The sequence below is a fragment of the Molossus molossus genome, unplaced genomic scaffold (genome assembly GCF_014108415.1).
Source record: "Molossus molossus isolate mMolMol1 unplaced genomic scaffold, mMolMol1.p scaffold_m16_p_22, whole genome shotgun sequence".
Taxonomy (NCBI): Eukaryota; Metazoa; Chordata; class Mammalia; order Chiroptera; family Molossidae; genus Molossus; species Molossus molossus.
In genome coordinates this window covers 28,561,524-28,578,496 of record NW_023425358.1, presented here as the reverse complement: position 1 = coordinate 28,578,496, position 16,973 = coordinate 28,561,524, and the positions used below count along the sequence as shown (strand labels likewise).

Genomic DNA, 16,973 nt, shown 5'->3' with positions numbered 1-16,973 from the left:
TCTAAAAGGCTGGTGCCATTTTGTTGAATTCTGTTTGCTTGGAAACCATGCTTTTGAGACGCATTCTTTAACTCTCAACACCGCAGCTCAACTATTTGTTAACAGATGAACAGATCATGGAGGATCTGAGAACGTTAAATAAGGTACAGTTTTTTTTGTTTGTTTGTTTAAAAGCTTAGGCTTGATACGGTTTTTAGCTTTACTTTGTTCACATTACTTGTTAAATCAGTTTGATACCTTTGACACCGTAAGGTGCATCTGAAGGTCTAAGATGTTACAGCTAAGATTTTTTGTTGTTCTTTCTACAGCTTAAGTCACCCAAGAGACCAGGTAAGTGCATGATGTTACTGGTATTTGTGCAGTTTTTTATCATGTTTTTGGAGAAGCATGTGAATACCTGATTGGGATTTGTTGCCACTTTCAAAAATTAAGTGTTCATCATTGTCTTCTATACACCTGGCACCAGGACAGTTAGGAGAATCATGAAAGCTGAAGGGAACCTTATGTGTACCCTCCCCTGATTTTTTTTTTTTTAACCCTGCTATGTTCAAGTTATTTTTGTGTTAGGATTTATTGTAGAAGAGACAAGATTGATTGGCTGCTAAAGCTTTCCTCTCTGTGTGGGCATCAGCCATAAAATTTAAGGACACGTTCATTTCTGAAAAACCAAGAGGATTTGTCAGTATTACTCGCTTTGTGGCGTTGAGCACAGCACTAGACAGCAGTGACTTCACGGCCTGGCTCTGGGCACGGACTCGCCGGCTCTCGCAGGCCCAGCTTAGGGAAGAGACCGTGCCAGAGCTCACGGTGTCCTTGCAGGGCAGCCCTCGGGAGCCTGCGCTGGGCGGTTAGGGTTCGGAGCTGGCAAGATGTTTGTTTTGTTTTCTTTTAAGCACTGTGATTACTCACACATCCCTCTACTTACTGTGTCTTGAGGAAGAAAACAAGATTCTTCTTTCTTTAAATAAATTTCTCCCGAGGGCTGCTGTGGTCCACAGAGAGGGCCCGAGTTTCTGAAAGCATGACGGGGAAAGGGGTTACTTGAGTAAGTGTGTACTTTTAGATCCTGAACCCACTGTAGTTACTAGCACTGTGTTAGCTTGACTTGATCCATACCCAATAACCTGCTCTACCTAGTAATAAGTATTTCTAGAAAGTTTTTCATTTCTTATAAATTTAAAGAGATTTACCTAATTTTTGCCCTTTTGGGCTTCTGCTGGGTCACTGGGATTTTAGTTCTACTCTAAGTGACCTCAGGCAAATCTGCCTGAGCCTCAGTTTCTCCTGTGTTCACCGAGGTTAATCTTCTCCTTGCTTATCTCACAATTTTGCTTTGAGGATCATTAGATGTACTATACAAGAATTTTATTGGATTCCCATTTATTACAACTGTGAGGACTTGATTATAATTATTAGCACCTTTTAATAGTATTTCAATTAAAGAATTTTAGCTGATGGACTCACATGTTTGGTACATGCTTAGTCACTGAAATATTTATTTGGTTCCTCTAGCATCCCCATCCTCTCCTGAACACTTGCCTGCCACACCAGCTGAGTCTCCAGCTCAGAGATTTGAAGCCCGGATAGAAGATGGCAAATTGTACTATGATAAAAGATGGTACGTCATAGCAAAACACAGATTACTCATAAGAGTCTCAAAAGAACCACTTGGAAAGAGAGCTGGGCCTGTCTATAGTTCTTGTTTCAGAGCAAACTACTGCTTGACTTACATTGTACTAAAAGTGGAAGAACATTTAAACATGTGTCAGGAGTCATTTGGTTGATGCTACTTGTAGATCTCTAAAGGCTGTGTTTTTCCACAGCGTGTGCTTCTAATGGTGGTCCCCTTTTCTCTGTCCATGCTGCTGCTACTATACTGGGATTGGCAGGCTTACATCTTCTGTGCTGCCCCTGCAGACTGGGGTCAGGGTTCCTCTGTCATCTCTTAACTCTGCCTGTGCGTGCCAGAATTAATGGTATCCTGCGGAAAAAAGGATTTTGTGGTCAGATGAGTTTGAGGGATGACCATGTTAATTCAGATAAATGGGCTTCTGCGTTGTAGCACTCTCTGGGTCCGCTGAAATGCTAGTGTGCACCTGTGACTTTCTAAGGTGTCATGAGGCGTTATTTGGTGAGGGACCCTTTTGCATGCACCGTACTGCTATATGAGTGTTCCAGGAAACATACTTGGGGAAGTATGTTTACCCAACCCTGACCCCAGTCTGCAGGGGCATCACAGAAGATGTAAGCCTACCAATACCAGTATAGTAGCAGCAGCATGGACATACTTGTGTCCTAAAACATTACTAGCTTAGATCGAAGATGGGTTGAAACCTTTAGACCGCCAGTATTTCCGTTGGGAAGGAAAAGGCAAAATAATATGAAAGACGCTGAAGAGTTCATGCATTTATTCATTCAACAAACATTTACTGTCTGCTCTTGTAACTAGGCATTCTGCTAGGTGTTAAATCACCCTGGACTTGCCACCATTTCACAGCTCTTTTAATCCTGATGTATTCCTTTATTCATTGTCCATATGTGGCATACTCTTAACTCAGTTTATTAAGTCATGGTGGACACATTTTTGCATTCTTCTGCCTTTCTACTTGGTTATATGCTGAATGTTTTTCTGGGTTATTGTATGCTCTCTATTTATAATGGCTATCTAATGACCTTTTGAGTTTCAATATATTTACTTAATGGAAGGTTCCAAAATTTGAATAATGGTTGCTTAGAATTTTTTGCGCTTTCCTTTTTTTTAAATTTATTTTTTATCCTCACCCGAGGACATTTTTTTTGCATTCATCTTCAGATAGCACGGGAGAGAGAGAGGGAGGAAGAGAGAGAGAGAAACATCTATGTGAGAGACACACATCGACTGGCTGCCACCCACACGACCCCAACCGGGACCTGGGACAAACTGCAGCTGAAGTACATGGCCTTAGTGGGAACCAAACCTGGGACTCTGATCTGTAGGCCGACGCTCTAACCCCTGAGCCAAAACCGCCAGGGCTTTTTTGAACTTTCTTTTTTTGTTGTTGTTGTTGTTGTTGTTGTTGTTTTTTTATCCTCACCGAGGATATTTTTCCATTTTTTGTACAGATAGAGTGGGAGGGAGAGAGAGAGAGAAACATCGATGTGAAGGGACACATCGAGTGGCTGCCACCCACACGACCAACCAGGGCCGGGGACAAACTGCAACCGAAGTACGTGCCCTTAGCGGGAACCGAACCCGGGTCTCTCCGGACCGCAGGCCAACGTTCTAACCGCTGAGCCAAACTGGCCAGGGCTTTTTTGAACTTTCTTAAAGAACATCCCAACATTGTGTTAGTTAGTTACCTTATAAATATTGTGCTTCTGAAATTGGCAAAAATGCTTAGTGATCTGGTTGTGCCTGAAATAAATCAGTTCCACTTATTAGACTGTAAGTCTGATCTTGGCGTCTCCTGCCCTCATTTGGCTATTTTTTGGCGGTCTTGTATCTTAATATTGTTTATCAGAACATATCACCACTAGGTGGCAGGCCCTAACAGCTCACCACACTGGGGGCAAAATAACATGAAAAATGTTTCAAATAATGAAAATCAAATAACCTTTAAAGATCTAGCCCGCACATAAGAAACGTCTTAAAAAATGATGAGATTTATCACTAGCATTTTTATGGATCTGTGAGTCCTAAAGCCATGTGATATTTCAAATAATGTTCATTTTGTAATTGCATTACTTGAGATCTTTTTTCTAAGGCTTAATCCTTTGACTTTATGATACATTTCTTGAGGGTGAAAATGTTGTAAAATAAAATTCCTGTTTTTCTTTAAAGATTAAATAATAATTTTTTTTCTTTATTGATTTTAGAGAGAGAGGAAGGGAGAGGGAGAGAGAGATAGAAACATTAATGAGAGAGAATATCGATTGGCTGCCTCCTGCATGCCCCCACTGGGGATTTGGCCCACAACTTGGGCATGTGCCCTGGCTGGGAATTGAACCGGCGACCTCTTGGTGCATGGGTCCACACTCAACCACTGAGCCATACCGGCTGGGCTAAAATTCTTGTTTTTCTAAAGAAAGAATCCACAGTGACTGGATGTAAACAGAGTGGTCAGGTTTGCTGTGTTAGATCTCCTAAGCATTTTGAAGGAATTCACTGTCTTTCTCATAACGGTGCCAGGAATTTTTTAAATGAAGTCTTTGGGAGCATTTTACTTTTTCAGTGAATTTAAAGCTGCTTTTATTTTACTGTTAAATATTTAGACTGTTGTTTTCTTCTGTATTCTGTGTATTTCTCTTCTTTGGCCTTGACAGTCAAAGTACATGACTGTTTTCAGCAGGTCCCTCCCTTCCATATTTAGAAGGTGTTCATTGGAGTCCTCGCTGCCATGTTTACCAGTACAGAACCGGCCTCTCATGTCTCACCAGCTTCTGGTGGTTGCCTTTTGTGTCCTTGTCAATACAGTAGGAGGCTGTCATTTTTCCTTTTTTTTCCAGCATTCATGGCCTGTGACTGTGAGGTCAACTGTGAGGTCAATTTACGTTCTTTCCAATGGTGTGGAGTATTTTGGTGAAACAGTATTTCTGGCAAAACATGTTTCATTGAGTTTTAAATTACTTCAGCAAAATGAGTGTGGTTCAGGCTTCCCATCTTGGCAAGAACACTTATCAAGCTACATTTCATTTTGAAAGATAAGCATCTTCCCTTTGCTTTGGTCTTATGCTGCATTTAAGGCATTTTATATCCTGCTGTAAGTTTTCCTCACATTTTGATTTGGACTAATGACCCTTCTTAGGAAGTACTGTGAAAGTAGCTGATATTTTAAAATAACTACCCGATGGTGCTGGCAGAGGCTTTATTCTCTCCTCACATTAAATCTGGGGCTGCTAATGTGAATCAGAAACAAAGTCACCCACTTGCTTGAGAGCATTTAACCCTCCAGCCTTTAAGTGACACAAAAGACTGTTAACTCAAAACAGTGAATATTTACACCTAGAATTGGGACTCCTTGAAGTACTATAGCTGTGACATGGTCTTTTCTTTTGAAGTGAAACATTAGTATCAGGATTCCCAGTAGGGTACAGAATTAAATGAATTCTGCCCCCTCCCTGCCCCACTTTTTGACCCACCTTCTAAAGAAATTGCTTTCTTCCATAATAGTAGTGGTGATTCTAGTTCATTGGGTTTAATAGTAGAGGCAAAGTTTTGAGAGCTTAATTGTAGGGATTCCCAGGTCAGAATTTCCATTAGTAATAAAGTTCGCTTGACATTTGGGGCTTGTCCTCGGAGGCTGTTTAAGGTATTTTTTCAGCAGAGATGAATTGTAGCTTGTAAAATGGGTTAGTTGGCAAAAAAGTGATAATGTGCATTTTTACTAATTTAGCTCAGTTGATGTTTCTTTTTTTTTTAATTTCTCACCTGAGGATTTTTTTTTATTTATCATCAGATAGAGTGGGAGGGAGGAAGAGAGAGAGAGAGAGAGACAGAGAGAAACATTGATGTGATAGAACCACATCAACTGGTTGCCTCCTGCATGACCTGACCAGGGCCGGGGATGAACCGCAAATGAGGTATGTGCCCTTGACTGGAATCGAACCCTCAACTCATTGCCCTAGGACCAACGCTCTAACTGCTGAGTCAAGCCGGCCAGGGCAGTTGATGTTTCTTTTTAACATATTTTTTTGTTGTTGTTTATCCTCACCCGAGGATATTTTTCCATTGATTTTTAGATAGAGTGGAAGGGAGGGAGGGGGAGAGAGAGAGAGAAGCATGGATGCAAGAGACACACATTGATTAGTTGCCTCCCTCCCAAATGACCCTGACTGGGCCTGAGGATCAAATCAGCAACCCAGGTACGTGCCCTTGACCTGGAATTGAACCCATGACCCTTTGGTCTGTGGGCCGATGCTTTAACTACTGAGCAGCCCTGGCCAGGGCAACATTTTTTTATAAGTATATTTTGAAATTTTTCCTGCTCTTTTTTTAGTCTTTAGAAATTGGAAAGTAAATTTACATTTTAAGGTTGTCCTGTTTTTGGTTTCATCTTAAAAACACCCCCTAGCCCTGGCTGGTGTGGTTCAGTTGGTTGGGTATAGTCTGTGCACTGAAAGTTTGCTGGTTCGATTCCAGGTCAGGGCACATGCCTGGGTTTCAGGCTTGATCCCGAGTAGGGACTGTGCAGGAGGCAACTGATCGATATTTCCCTCTCACATCGATATTTCCCTCTCTCCCTTTCTCTCTCTAAAAAAAAAAAAAAAATCAATAAAATATTTCTAAAAAACAAAACAAGACAAAAACACCCTCTATATGAGCACTGAGGACTTTTTTTCTTCTTCCAGAGAATTGAATATGCTTGATATCGAGGGACCATTGTTCCTCAAGACCATTGTGTGGTACCTGATATCTCTGGGAGGTCCCAGAGGACTTGGCTTCAGAAGGAGATGGGGATCAGTTGGAAGTGGGCTGCTTTGGGAAACATGCTGGCCAGCTCTCTAGTAAGCAAATGGTGGACATTCAAGCGACCACTACTGCTTAGGTGATCCCAGAGCAGGCACATTGTGGAAGTGGCCAGATGCTTAATTCCCAGATCATGGCTCAGGCTGCAAGAGACTACACTGCATTGTTTACTCCTGATGTCGCTCAAGCCAGTCCACTGTGTTAGGGTTTGGTCTGAAGGAAAATGCAGTGCATCTCGTGAGAGCTCTTTGAGTGGTCGCCCAGGGTTAACTGTTGGCTTTAACAGACATTAGGATAAAACTTGTGACATTATGTTTTCTTTTTACCCCATCTTTCTTATTTAGGTATTGTCCAGTACTGTGACTTAAGAAAATATTATTTACTTTTTAATATCAGTAATACCTGTTTATTCTGGGAAAAAGAAAGCTATGTGATGAAAAGAATACCATTCTTTGTTGTTGTTGTTGTTGTTGTTAATCCTCACCTGAGGATATTTTTTCATTGATTTTGAGATAGAATAGAAGGGAGGGAGGGAGGGAGAGACATAGAGAGAGAGAAACATTGGTGTGAGAGAGATACATTGATTGGTTGCCTCCCGTACAACCCTGATGTGGACCAGGGATTGTGCCCTTGACCAGAAATCGAACCCATGACCCTTTGTCAGTGGACAATGCTCTTAACTGCTGAGCCAAACTGACCAGGGCAGGAATACCATTCTTAATTTACATGTTATATTTTTATGAAATTTTAATATACATTTTAATAAGTTTACCCAGATTTCTCTCACTGTATGATACACATGTAACGTGTTTATGTTTTGTTATAAACACAGGAACATTATGGACATAGTTTTTGTTTTCTCTGCTTAGCAGTATATTGAGCATGTTTCCACACTAGTAATATACTTCTGCACCACATCCATGACCTTCCTTTATTAAAGTATTTAGAAAGTAGTATCCGAATGTCTTGAGGCTAGTTGCCTGTTATTTTGTGTTTTATATCTCTTTAATAAATCACAACCCCTATAGAATAACAGTGAATGTTCTCCCCTTTATATTTTTATTCTAAGCATTTGCACAGGAGAATTGGGTTAGATGTGGGAGGGAAGCTCGAATTTGAGTTTTGCAAACTGTGAACTGATTCAGCCTTTCCTCATGCACTGTGCCAGTCAAACCTTGCAGTATTACATATTCAGCATAATGAAGGTCTCCTAACCCAGTTTACCAACTAATCTCTGGCCAAAAGCCACTTTGAAACTGGATCTAAACCAATCTCGCTGTCCTAATTGCATTTATGATTCGATTTCTTTTAACAGTGTGTTTTCAGGAAGTCAGTTGACTTGGAAACCTGAATTTTCAGCTCCTAAGTAGCAGGTTAAAGAGTGCTTAGAGCCTAGATTGGGGAAAGCTGATTGTAGGAGTGAAGTACATACGTTACTGTAATGTCTTGGCAGTTGGTTATTTCATTACACCAGCAAAACAGTCTGCTTGCTTCTCCCACAGAAGTAATGATAAGATGCAGTGCTTTGCTGGGAGATGCATTTTGGTGTTGGTGGAATTTACATGAATTAGTGGGTCTGTTAAGCCGGATCTGTGGAGCCAGAATGAACCAAAGGTTATGTTCTTGACTGAACAGGGGCTGGCCCAGGCCAGGGCTGCCAGCAGCAGCTCAGCTGGTTTCCAGCTCTTGTAATCCGGCAGCTGCTCCTTCACCCCGTGGCAGCTGGTATTGTCCCATTTGGGCTTTTCCCTGGCTTCCTCACTTTTGTCCTCGGCCTTGTCCCTGAACTTGTAGAAGTTGAAGGTGGTCTTGCACTGTAGGCCCAGAGAATAGCCATAGGGGCTGAAAGGGGAGTGTCTGTCATATCTGCTCCGTTCAGAGCAGCTCTCCTGACTGACCAGGCCACGCTAGATACTCTGGTGCACATCATGGCTCTCAGACTTCACCTGGCTACTGCTTGCCAGGTGTGATGATTTCATCTCCTTCGCTGCCACTGTATTTGAAGTTCCTTGTAGCCTTGTTCACTGTCTGCCTCCAACCTCCCGCACACTCAGTGGTATGCAGTAAGTGATTAATGAGTATTTGTTGAATGAGTGGTCAAAGTGAGGGCTGAATCTAGCCTTCCTTCTTGTTGATGACTTATTTGGACAAATATAAAATAAATAACAGAACAATTGTTCAAGTCCATCTATTAATTTTGTCTCTCTAGCCTTCTTCAATGTTTTGGGGCGAAAACAAATTTTACCTGAAAAATTATAATTTACTTTTTGAACTGGGTCATACAGTCCAAATAAAAACTAAATGTAGAGTTAATTTCCTAGCCCTTTTCTCAACATCCTCCCCCCCTTTTCTCCCTCTACAGAGGGACCAAGGAATATAAATTAGATTTAGAAGATTAGGTCATCATCTAATCCAAGGATGGAAGCCTTTAAATTAAACCTGAAATCCAGACTCTTTCTAAAATACCAACTAAGGCTCTTTTAATTACATTTTTTGTGTGATCTTTTTTCTTTCCTCTGTTTCCTAAAAATTCTGTGCCTTTAACAGTGCTGTATGGTATACCTAAAATTTTTTAAGTGGGTAGATCTTATATTGAGTGTTCTTACCACAAAAACAAAACAGTAATAATAAAGAGGGCAGGAGGAAGGGAAACTTCAGGAGGTGATATATATGGGGTGGGCAGAAACAGGTTAATAATAAATAATACAATAATTAAATAGTAATACAAGAATAAACTGTGTTTCATGTACTTATAACTGTAAACCTGCTTTTGCCCACCGCTGCATGTCTATGGCCTTGATGGTACTATAGTTTCACGAGTGTGTACTTACCCCAAATTCGTAGACTTGTACACATTAAATATGTACAGCCTTTTACATTTCAATTATACTTCAGTAAAGTTGTTAAAATTATAAACTTGTTTCCCATTTTTGGCAGGTACCACAAGAGCCAAGCCATCTATCTGGAGTCAAAGGACAACCAGAAACTGAGCTGTGTGATCAGCTCTGTCGGAGCCAATGAGGTAGGAGCCAAACTCCCTTGCCCTTTAGGAAAGCAAAAGGTGACAAATCGCAGTGGGAGGGCCACTAGAAAAGTACAGTGGAATCGTGTTACATGTGGGTTAGAGTCTAACGTCAGCGCTTCTAGGTAGAAACTACACATAGGCGAAATCACCCTTGAAAATCCCTTACTTTGCTTGACTGCAGCATATGCGGATTTGTGTATTCCTTGTGGTATCTGTGGACTCCTGTATAGTATTGCAGTCGGGAACCACTAGCTAGACAACAGGAAAGAACAAGGAAAGTCTGTGTGATATCTGTGCTTTCAAATCCTGCTGCTTTTTAAAGCTGTAACCATGTACTGAGAATGGAACCTGCCTGTGGGTCATACTCCGTTTTTGTTCTGTTCTTTGTCTAGAACTTCCATGTGTGCTAGTAGATTTGTTTTGTGCTGTGAGGACATAATGAGGCATCTGGCCCCAGGGTCTGGCACAGGGAAGTGCTCAATAAATGGGCCTTGCCCGCTGTCATTCCAATCTGACGTCCTCTTGTAGCTCTGAACTGTGAGCTACCAGGCTCATGCCACTGGATGTTGGTCTCCTCCAGTCACTGCTGTAGGATGGGGACTGGTTGTGAAGTCAGCTCAGAGGGCTATGCTCAAGGATGATATGACCGACCTGCGAGTTCTCTGACTGGCCCTTCATTAGGAGGATGTCAGTAATGAGTAGCCTGTATTGTTAGTAGTTAAAAAAAGGTTTAAAACTTTAATAGATGGATTGGCTTGATCTTTTATTAGTCCACAAATGTCTGCAGCGAAATTGATTTTTATGTGTCTACCCTCTGTAACTAATTTGTGCCAGTGCACAGCAAATCTAATGAAACTGGATTATGAAATAACTTAAGCCTCTTCTATTGTCCCAGCTTCCTGAATTGAAAATGCCCTTAAATGTGACTAGTTTGCAAAATGATTGTTTATTTAGAAGTTAGGGGGAGCCTTCCAGATAAATGAACGTCATTCTTCTCTGGGCTGAGGATCTGTGTGTCACCTGAAGCCAAGTAGAAGCCAGAACAGGGGATCTAATAGCGACACCGCTGCTCCTCAGCAAGAGGTGTTGTGATTTCACAACAGAGTTTTTGCGCCTGGCCGCGTGAGCTGCCATACAAAACACGTGTGGCCTCCTAGAACCTAAACCTTCAGATCCAGTGTGCTGTTCTCCCTGATACTTGAAGATTTTTCAGGGAAATAGGAATGCAAGTTAGATTTTTCTGTCTCTCTGTTGAAGATTGTCACCTTTTGACAAATAGTAGAGTGTCAACGAGGTCTGACAAGGAAACAGTGACACTGAGACCTGTCTCCTGGAGGGCAGACGCCTCAGTGCGCTGGAGGCATGCAGCTCTGGGAACAGGAAACAATTTCTCCCTCCTGGAAGTATTCCAGCTTGTTTCAGGTCTCATCCTCAGTGACGCTGGAGCTACTCAGCCTGTGCGCAACTACTCCGGGCAGATTTGCTGGGCGCTCGGAGAGTGCTGGGGACTTCCCAGCTCAGCTCTCCGGGGGTCTGTTTTTAGTTGCCAGTGGTTCTGCAGGTGCTTGAGAGGTTCAGCTTCACGTGAGGTCTTTAACTTTCAAGTCAAACACCCTGGTTTAAAAATTAAGTATCTCTGTTCTCCATAGTGACAATAAAGAAATGGAGATGCGAAACTGAGAATACGCTTTTTTAAAATCTGAAAACTGAAAGGGAGAAGATATATCAATAAACTTGTACCTGCATATATGTAATGCAGGGTTTTTTTTTATTATGCTTTTGGCTCTATCGAATCGCATGTTAATCAAACACATGAGAAACTGATGAGAAGAGTCGGGCTGGTCAGAGGAGAAGAGCAGGGACTTTGATGTCAGGTGCCAGGGTTCACATGGGACACGTGACTCAGCCTTGCTCTTCCAGGAAAGGGGGTGATTCTAGTACTTCTTGGGGGGGGGCGGTCTGAGGATGAGGAGGCTCAGCTTGATCAGCACAGTGTCTGACACACAGTAGTCCCTTGTTCGGGTGTGTCGGCTCGCCTTCCCATCCCTGACTGAGTGCGCTTGTCAGCTCCGCAGTCCCCCTGCTGCAGGGGTTCATTCTCAGTTCTCCCCAGAACGTGTCTGCCTGTAGGACGTGAGACCTGTGGGTGAGTGATATGGTCAGGAGGGAAGGACCGTTTTAAGCTAATTTAACCTCTGTGTGATCCTAGTTGGGCCTTAGCCCACTCAGAGCATCTTTTTTTATTTTTTCCTTTTTTTTTCCCTGTCACAACCGTTAGCCTTAAGTGCCAGGAAACCAGAGTGTTGAAAATTTCTTGAGGTGCCCAGCTGGTGCGGCTCAGTGGACTGAGCATCGTCCCATGGACTGAGAGGTCCCGGTTCGATTCCCAGTCAGGGCACAGGCCCGGGTTGCGGGCTCAATACCTAGTAGGGCGCGTGCAGGAGGCAGCCGATTGATGTTTCTATCTCTCCCTAAAAACAATAAAAACTTATTTTTGGGGGAAAAAATAAACGTTCCATGAGGTAAGGAAAATATTTCCTGATTTGAAAGTTTATATTCTTGAATATATGTATCTTGAATGTTGGTAACGTTGTAATCAATCAAAGAGTCCTTAAGACCTAGGCCAAAATGGAACCCAATATCATTGTGTTTTCCATTTTCTTAATCAAAGGTGTAAAAGAGATGCCTGGGGGAAATGAGTTCAAGGGCTGTGCCTACTGTCTGCACTAGAGGTGTGTGTGCCTTTAGGGCCAAGGGTCAAGGAGGGGCTTTCTCAGGCCTTGCAAGTTGACAGGAAGAGGTTGCCAGTTTTCTACCCACACCTAATTTATGCAAATATTTTGAAGCTCTGGAAGATTTACTCCTCAGCCTTATTTTTTAAAATATTTTTTTATAATTGATTTTTCAGAGAGAGGAAGCGGGGGGGGGGGGGGGGGAGATTGATGTGAGAGAGAAACAGCAATTGGCTGCTTCCTGCATGTCCTCCACCTGGGATCGAGCCTGCAACCTGGGCATGCGCCCTGACTGGGAATTGAACTGAGACCTCAGTCCATGGACGGATGCTCAATCCACTGAGCCACCCCAGCCGGGCATACTCCTCAGTATTCCCTCTCTCATCTTGTTCCCTTTCCTTGCCCCTGCAGATCTGGGTGAGAAAGACCAGTGACAGCACCAAGATGAGGATCTACTTGGGCCAGCTTCAGCGTGGGCTCTTTGTGATTCGCCGGAGGTCAGCGGCCTGACTTTCCACAGTGCTCTACTTCCCTTGACCCTTTTTCTGGAGTGGTTTTTGGTTTTTGGTTTTGTTTTGTTTTCTTCTTAATAGGAATTTTTTAACTTGGGACTTGCTCCTCGGCCTTGGAAAATGGAGAACTCTTGTGGATTCTGCAAGGCGCTTTCATGGCCAGTCGCTTCCATTTTTATTTCATTCTTTCCTGCCTCGACTTCTTCCCGCCATCAGTCACCACGAGACGATTTCCTTTCAGGAGTATTGGGAGTTTGATTTACTTATTTGTTTTTGTTTTGTTTTGTTTTGTTTTGTGGTCTTTTTATCCCTAAAATTTTCTTTGAGTTGGAAGGGACATTTTTTTTAAATTAATTATCTTTCGGTCTTTCTACCATGAAGAGGAGCAGGAAGGGATACACTAAGCAATGGATTTTTATGCTCTGAATCTGATTAGTGGATCCTGTAGCTACTTCCCTTGTCGAGCCCAATTCAGTGTTTCCCCAGAAGCTTGGGGCAGAGGTCCTAGCAGAAGGAGATTAATTCTCCTGGCTCGCAGCCTCCTCAGAGAAATAAATGCCTTCTGTAACATCTGGCGTCTGCCATGCACTCCACTGGCTGAACGACAGCAGAACTTGCCTGGGGGACTATGTGCACTGAAGTAATTGGGCTGGGGAGAGGGGGCGTTTCATATTCATAATGTGCTGAAGGTACCATATTTTAAATGTTATTTCATGCAGGTGGTTAATTCACACACAGTTGTTCTAGCTCGAGCTGGAAACCAGAAGTGGTCACTTCAGATGGTTTTATTTGCAATTCATTTTCCCTGCTCCCAAGTGGGTGAAGTGGGCCCTGCCACAGGCTGGTCATCTGGGTTATCTACTGAAGGTGGGGAGGTGAGATTGATAGTGCAATAACCAGTTAGCCACAGACTCTCACTCATCATTCACATCGCCCTCTTGTCACCGACGCCGTTATTGCGCATTGGCCACTCCCAGCCCCTGGAGCCTGTCGTTGGCACTCGCAGCCTCCGGGAGATCTCCCTGGCGGTCTGGCCCAGGGCGAAGACAGAAGCTCTGCCGTGGCTGCCACTAAACCTGCCCTCTTCCTAACGAATCCTGCTGCAGCAGCCTCCTCTGCACTCCTGCTCCCTTTCCCTCATTCCTACAACTAGAGAAGTGATTTGTTGGGTGATGGGTCTTTTTATATTCTAGTTGCCACCTTATAATGTTTATCAAGTTTTGGGGATAGAGCAAGTGTCAGCATCTCTGTGGGCAATCAGTAGACTTCACACGTCCTAGGAAACCTTTGTAAGTAGCTCCTTTGGTCTCAAGTGATTCCCTTTGTGTTGTCTCTTGATATATACGCCCCAGTGCAAGTCAGGGGCTATAAGGACAAGTAAATCACCTTCTCCAAAGTTCTGGCTTCAACAGAGACCAAACCTTACTGACTCGGAAGTAAAGACTTATACAGATACAGTTTTGTTTTAATTTATAATCTGTTTTTTTTCTCTTTTTTTTTCTTTCTGGTGTTGGAGACTCATTTAAAAACAGGATAAACAATGCTGTTCATCAAAAGTTGCCTGGGCCTTTTGTGTTTTTCCTCTGCCCCCAGGACCCGTTATTAATCAGTAGACTTCCGTGAACCAAGTCCACAGTGCACAGGGCTTCACCTTTGGTTTCCTCCTGGCGGCCTTGGCTGTTTGGGAGAGCGCTCTTGCTCGAACTGTCGCTGTGGTGTGTGTAACAACCTGTAATAGCAGGTAGCTATTGGTTGTCATCTATTGCCCTGTGATGGGAGTTATTTAGATATATTTAGTGTGTGTTGCCATTGAACGTTTTTTATTTTGTTTTATTTTTATGATTGTGTGCTAACTTGTCTTCCTAAAAGTACGGCAAAGTTTGTTTTTTGGGGAAAGGTTTGTATTGATAACTGTTGGGGGTTCAGCATTGAAGCAGCAAGTTGCCTTTCTTCCTCGCCTTGTCTGGTGGCACCTTTGTGCTTTTGTGGAGTATCTTTATTTGAAGACCAGGGTCTGGGCACTTTGGCCTTTTCTCTTCTGTAAATTGAGGGTGTTTGAGGCCACAGTTAGGCATGGTCTCGGCCCGAGCACTGCCTTCTGCACCTCCGCGTCCTCACAGCTCGTACAGTCATTATCTAGTGAAAACGGAGGAAAACGTGACATAGACATGAGACACAGCAAAGTATGTTCCTAATCCTGGAAGATTTATTAATGTTTTATTTAGTTACTCCAGAGGTGAAGAATCAGTATTTCAACCACTCGGAGGCCCCTGTAGTGATCACGGGTGGAAGAACCCCCTTGTTAGGAGGTGGAGCAGCTTTTGTGATGGGCAAAGTGAATGAGAGGGGGACACACTGTGTGCCTCCTAGAATAAGAGGGGGCTGGCTTTTAGCCCAGGTGGCCATTCTTACTCTCAAAGGTCTCTCACCAGACCCAGGGCACCAGGTGAATTCCCAGATTCAGACTAAGTGATACTTTGATAAAGTTGGTCCAGACAATTCTGATCAAGAACCTGTATGTATGTTATTCTGATGAAGAACCTGTGTGTTTATAATTCTGATCAAGGACCTTTACGTGTGTTTGGCTGGAGGTTCCTGCCGCAGGTACACAGTGTTTGCTAGCCATGTGTCCCAGTATTTATTTAACCTCCTCTCGGGGCTTTCGTGTATTTCCCCAGCTCCTCTCCCTGAGCCAGTGTCCTCTCAGCAGTTTTCATGTTTCTGTAGCCATACCAAAGCCAGGATGTTTTTATTTGTTTGGATACCAGTATTTATGGATGTCTAACTACCTAATGTAATTTAATTAAAAAACAGAAAAACAAACAAAAAAAAACCTTCTAACTGGGGCCAGTGTAAGATCCAGAGGCTGCTCTGCAAATCAAGCTACTTGTGTTTGTGTGGGAGACCCTGTGTTCAGCATCGGGCGACTTTTCTAAGAGAAATATGGGGGGGGGGGGGGGGTTGGTTGCAATTTTTTTATCTAACTTGGGGGAAAATCCTATTTTTTACAATATTGTTGTTTTGTTTTTCTATTAACATTTCCTTTTAGCCTTGAATTTTACTAAATTTCCTCCTGAATAAAAAAATCTTGCTTCTAATCTGGGAATTTGAAATATCGGTACTTAAAGTTACACCAACTTTTCCAAAGAGTTCAAACCACTTTAATACCAGAACATGTTTAAAAAATTTGCAGCCATTTCAAACAGCTGGTGGGCTTTTTATACAATAACATCATTAACTGGTACCAGTAAATGTTCTGAGAGGTGAATGTAAAATGTAAAAAGTACAGGTTTTTAAAAAAAAACAAAACAATAAACTTTCAAAGAGAAAACCAGCATGTAGTTTGTGTTATATCCATTGACTTGATAAATGATTGAAGTTTGTTTTAGGTTTTTCTTCCAGAGGCTGTGGGGAAGGAAGTTGGGGAGGAATGAAGGGTAGACATATGCTCGCTATAAGAGCAAGACAAGGGATGGTGTCAAAGACCACTGTCAGTGTTGTAAAGAACAGTGGGCGGGGACCCTTACATGAAGTGTGCTCTTTCCTTGTTAGGATGAAAGAATCTGATTAAAAATAGAATAAGTAAAATTAAACTTAGGCAGGAAACCTTGTATTCCCAGTTACTGTACATGGGTGCAAAGCTGGACAGTGATGAAGGCGGATAGGAAAAACATGGATTCATTTGCAATACTGTGTTGGAGGAGAGTTCTCCGGGTACCTGGGCTGCCAGAAAGATGAACGAGTGGGTCCCAGAGCAAATTAAGCCTGAGACATCGCTGGAGGCAAAAATGACGAAACTGAAGCTGTCCTGCTTTCTGGGCACATCGCGAGAAGGCAGAATCCTCGGAAGAGACAGTGACGCTCGGGAACATAGAAGGCAGCAGGAAAAGAGGAAGACCAAATATGAGGTGGACTGACTCCATAAAAGAAGACCGTCAGCCCTGGCTGGTTTTGCTCAGTGGTTAGAGCATCGGCCTGTGGTCCAGAGACCCGGGTTCGGTTCCCGCTAAGGGCACGTACCTCGGTTGCAGTTTGTCCCCGGCCCTGGTTGGGTTGTGCAGGAGGTGGCCACTCTGTGTGTCTCTTTCATGTCGATGTTTCTCTCTCTCCCTTCTTCTCTCCCTCCCTCTCTATCTGAACAAAACATGGAAAAATGTCCTCGGGTGAGGGAAAAAAAAAATATATAGTTTTGAGTCTGCAGGAGCTGAGCCAGGCTGCTGAGGACAGGACCTTGTGCACATCACTCATTCATAGGATCA

At 43.0% G+C, this 16,973-nt stretch overlaps 1 protein-coding gene across 1 annotated transcript in view; it reads left to right on the top strand.

The window, feature by feature from the left end:
• The window catches only part of SUDS3 (SDS3 homolog, SIN3A corepressor complex component), a 36,079-nt gene extending 20,443 nt beyond the window's left edge, over nt 1-15,636 (top strand). Inside the window, exons 8-12 of the mRNA XM_036276547.1 lie at nt 82-143; nt 309-330; nt 1,513-1,618; nt 9,383-9,467; nt 12,614-15,636. Of these exons, the coding sequence (XP_036132440.1) occupies nt 82-143; nt 309-330; nt 1,513-1,618; nt 9,383-9,467; nt 12,614-12,712 (374 nt within the window). The 3' untranslated portion in view covers nt 12,713-15,636. The remainder of the gene's footprint in view (nt 1-81; nt 144-308; nt 331-1,512; nt 1,619-9,382; nt 9,468-12,613) is intronic.
• Nucleotides 15,637-16,973: the final 1,337 nt, after the last annotated feature.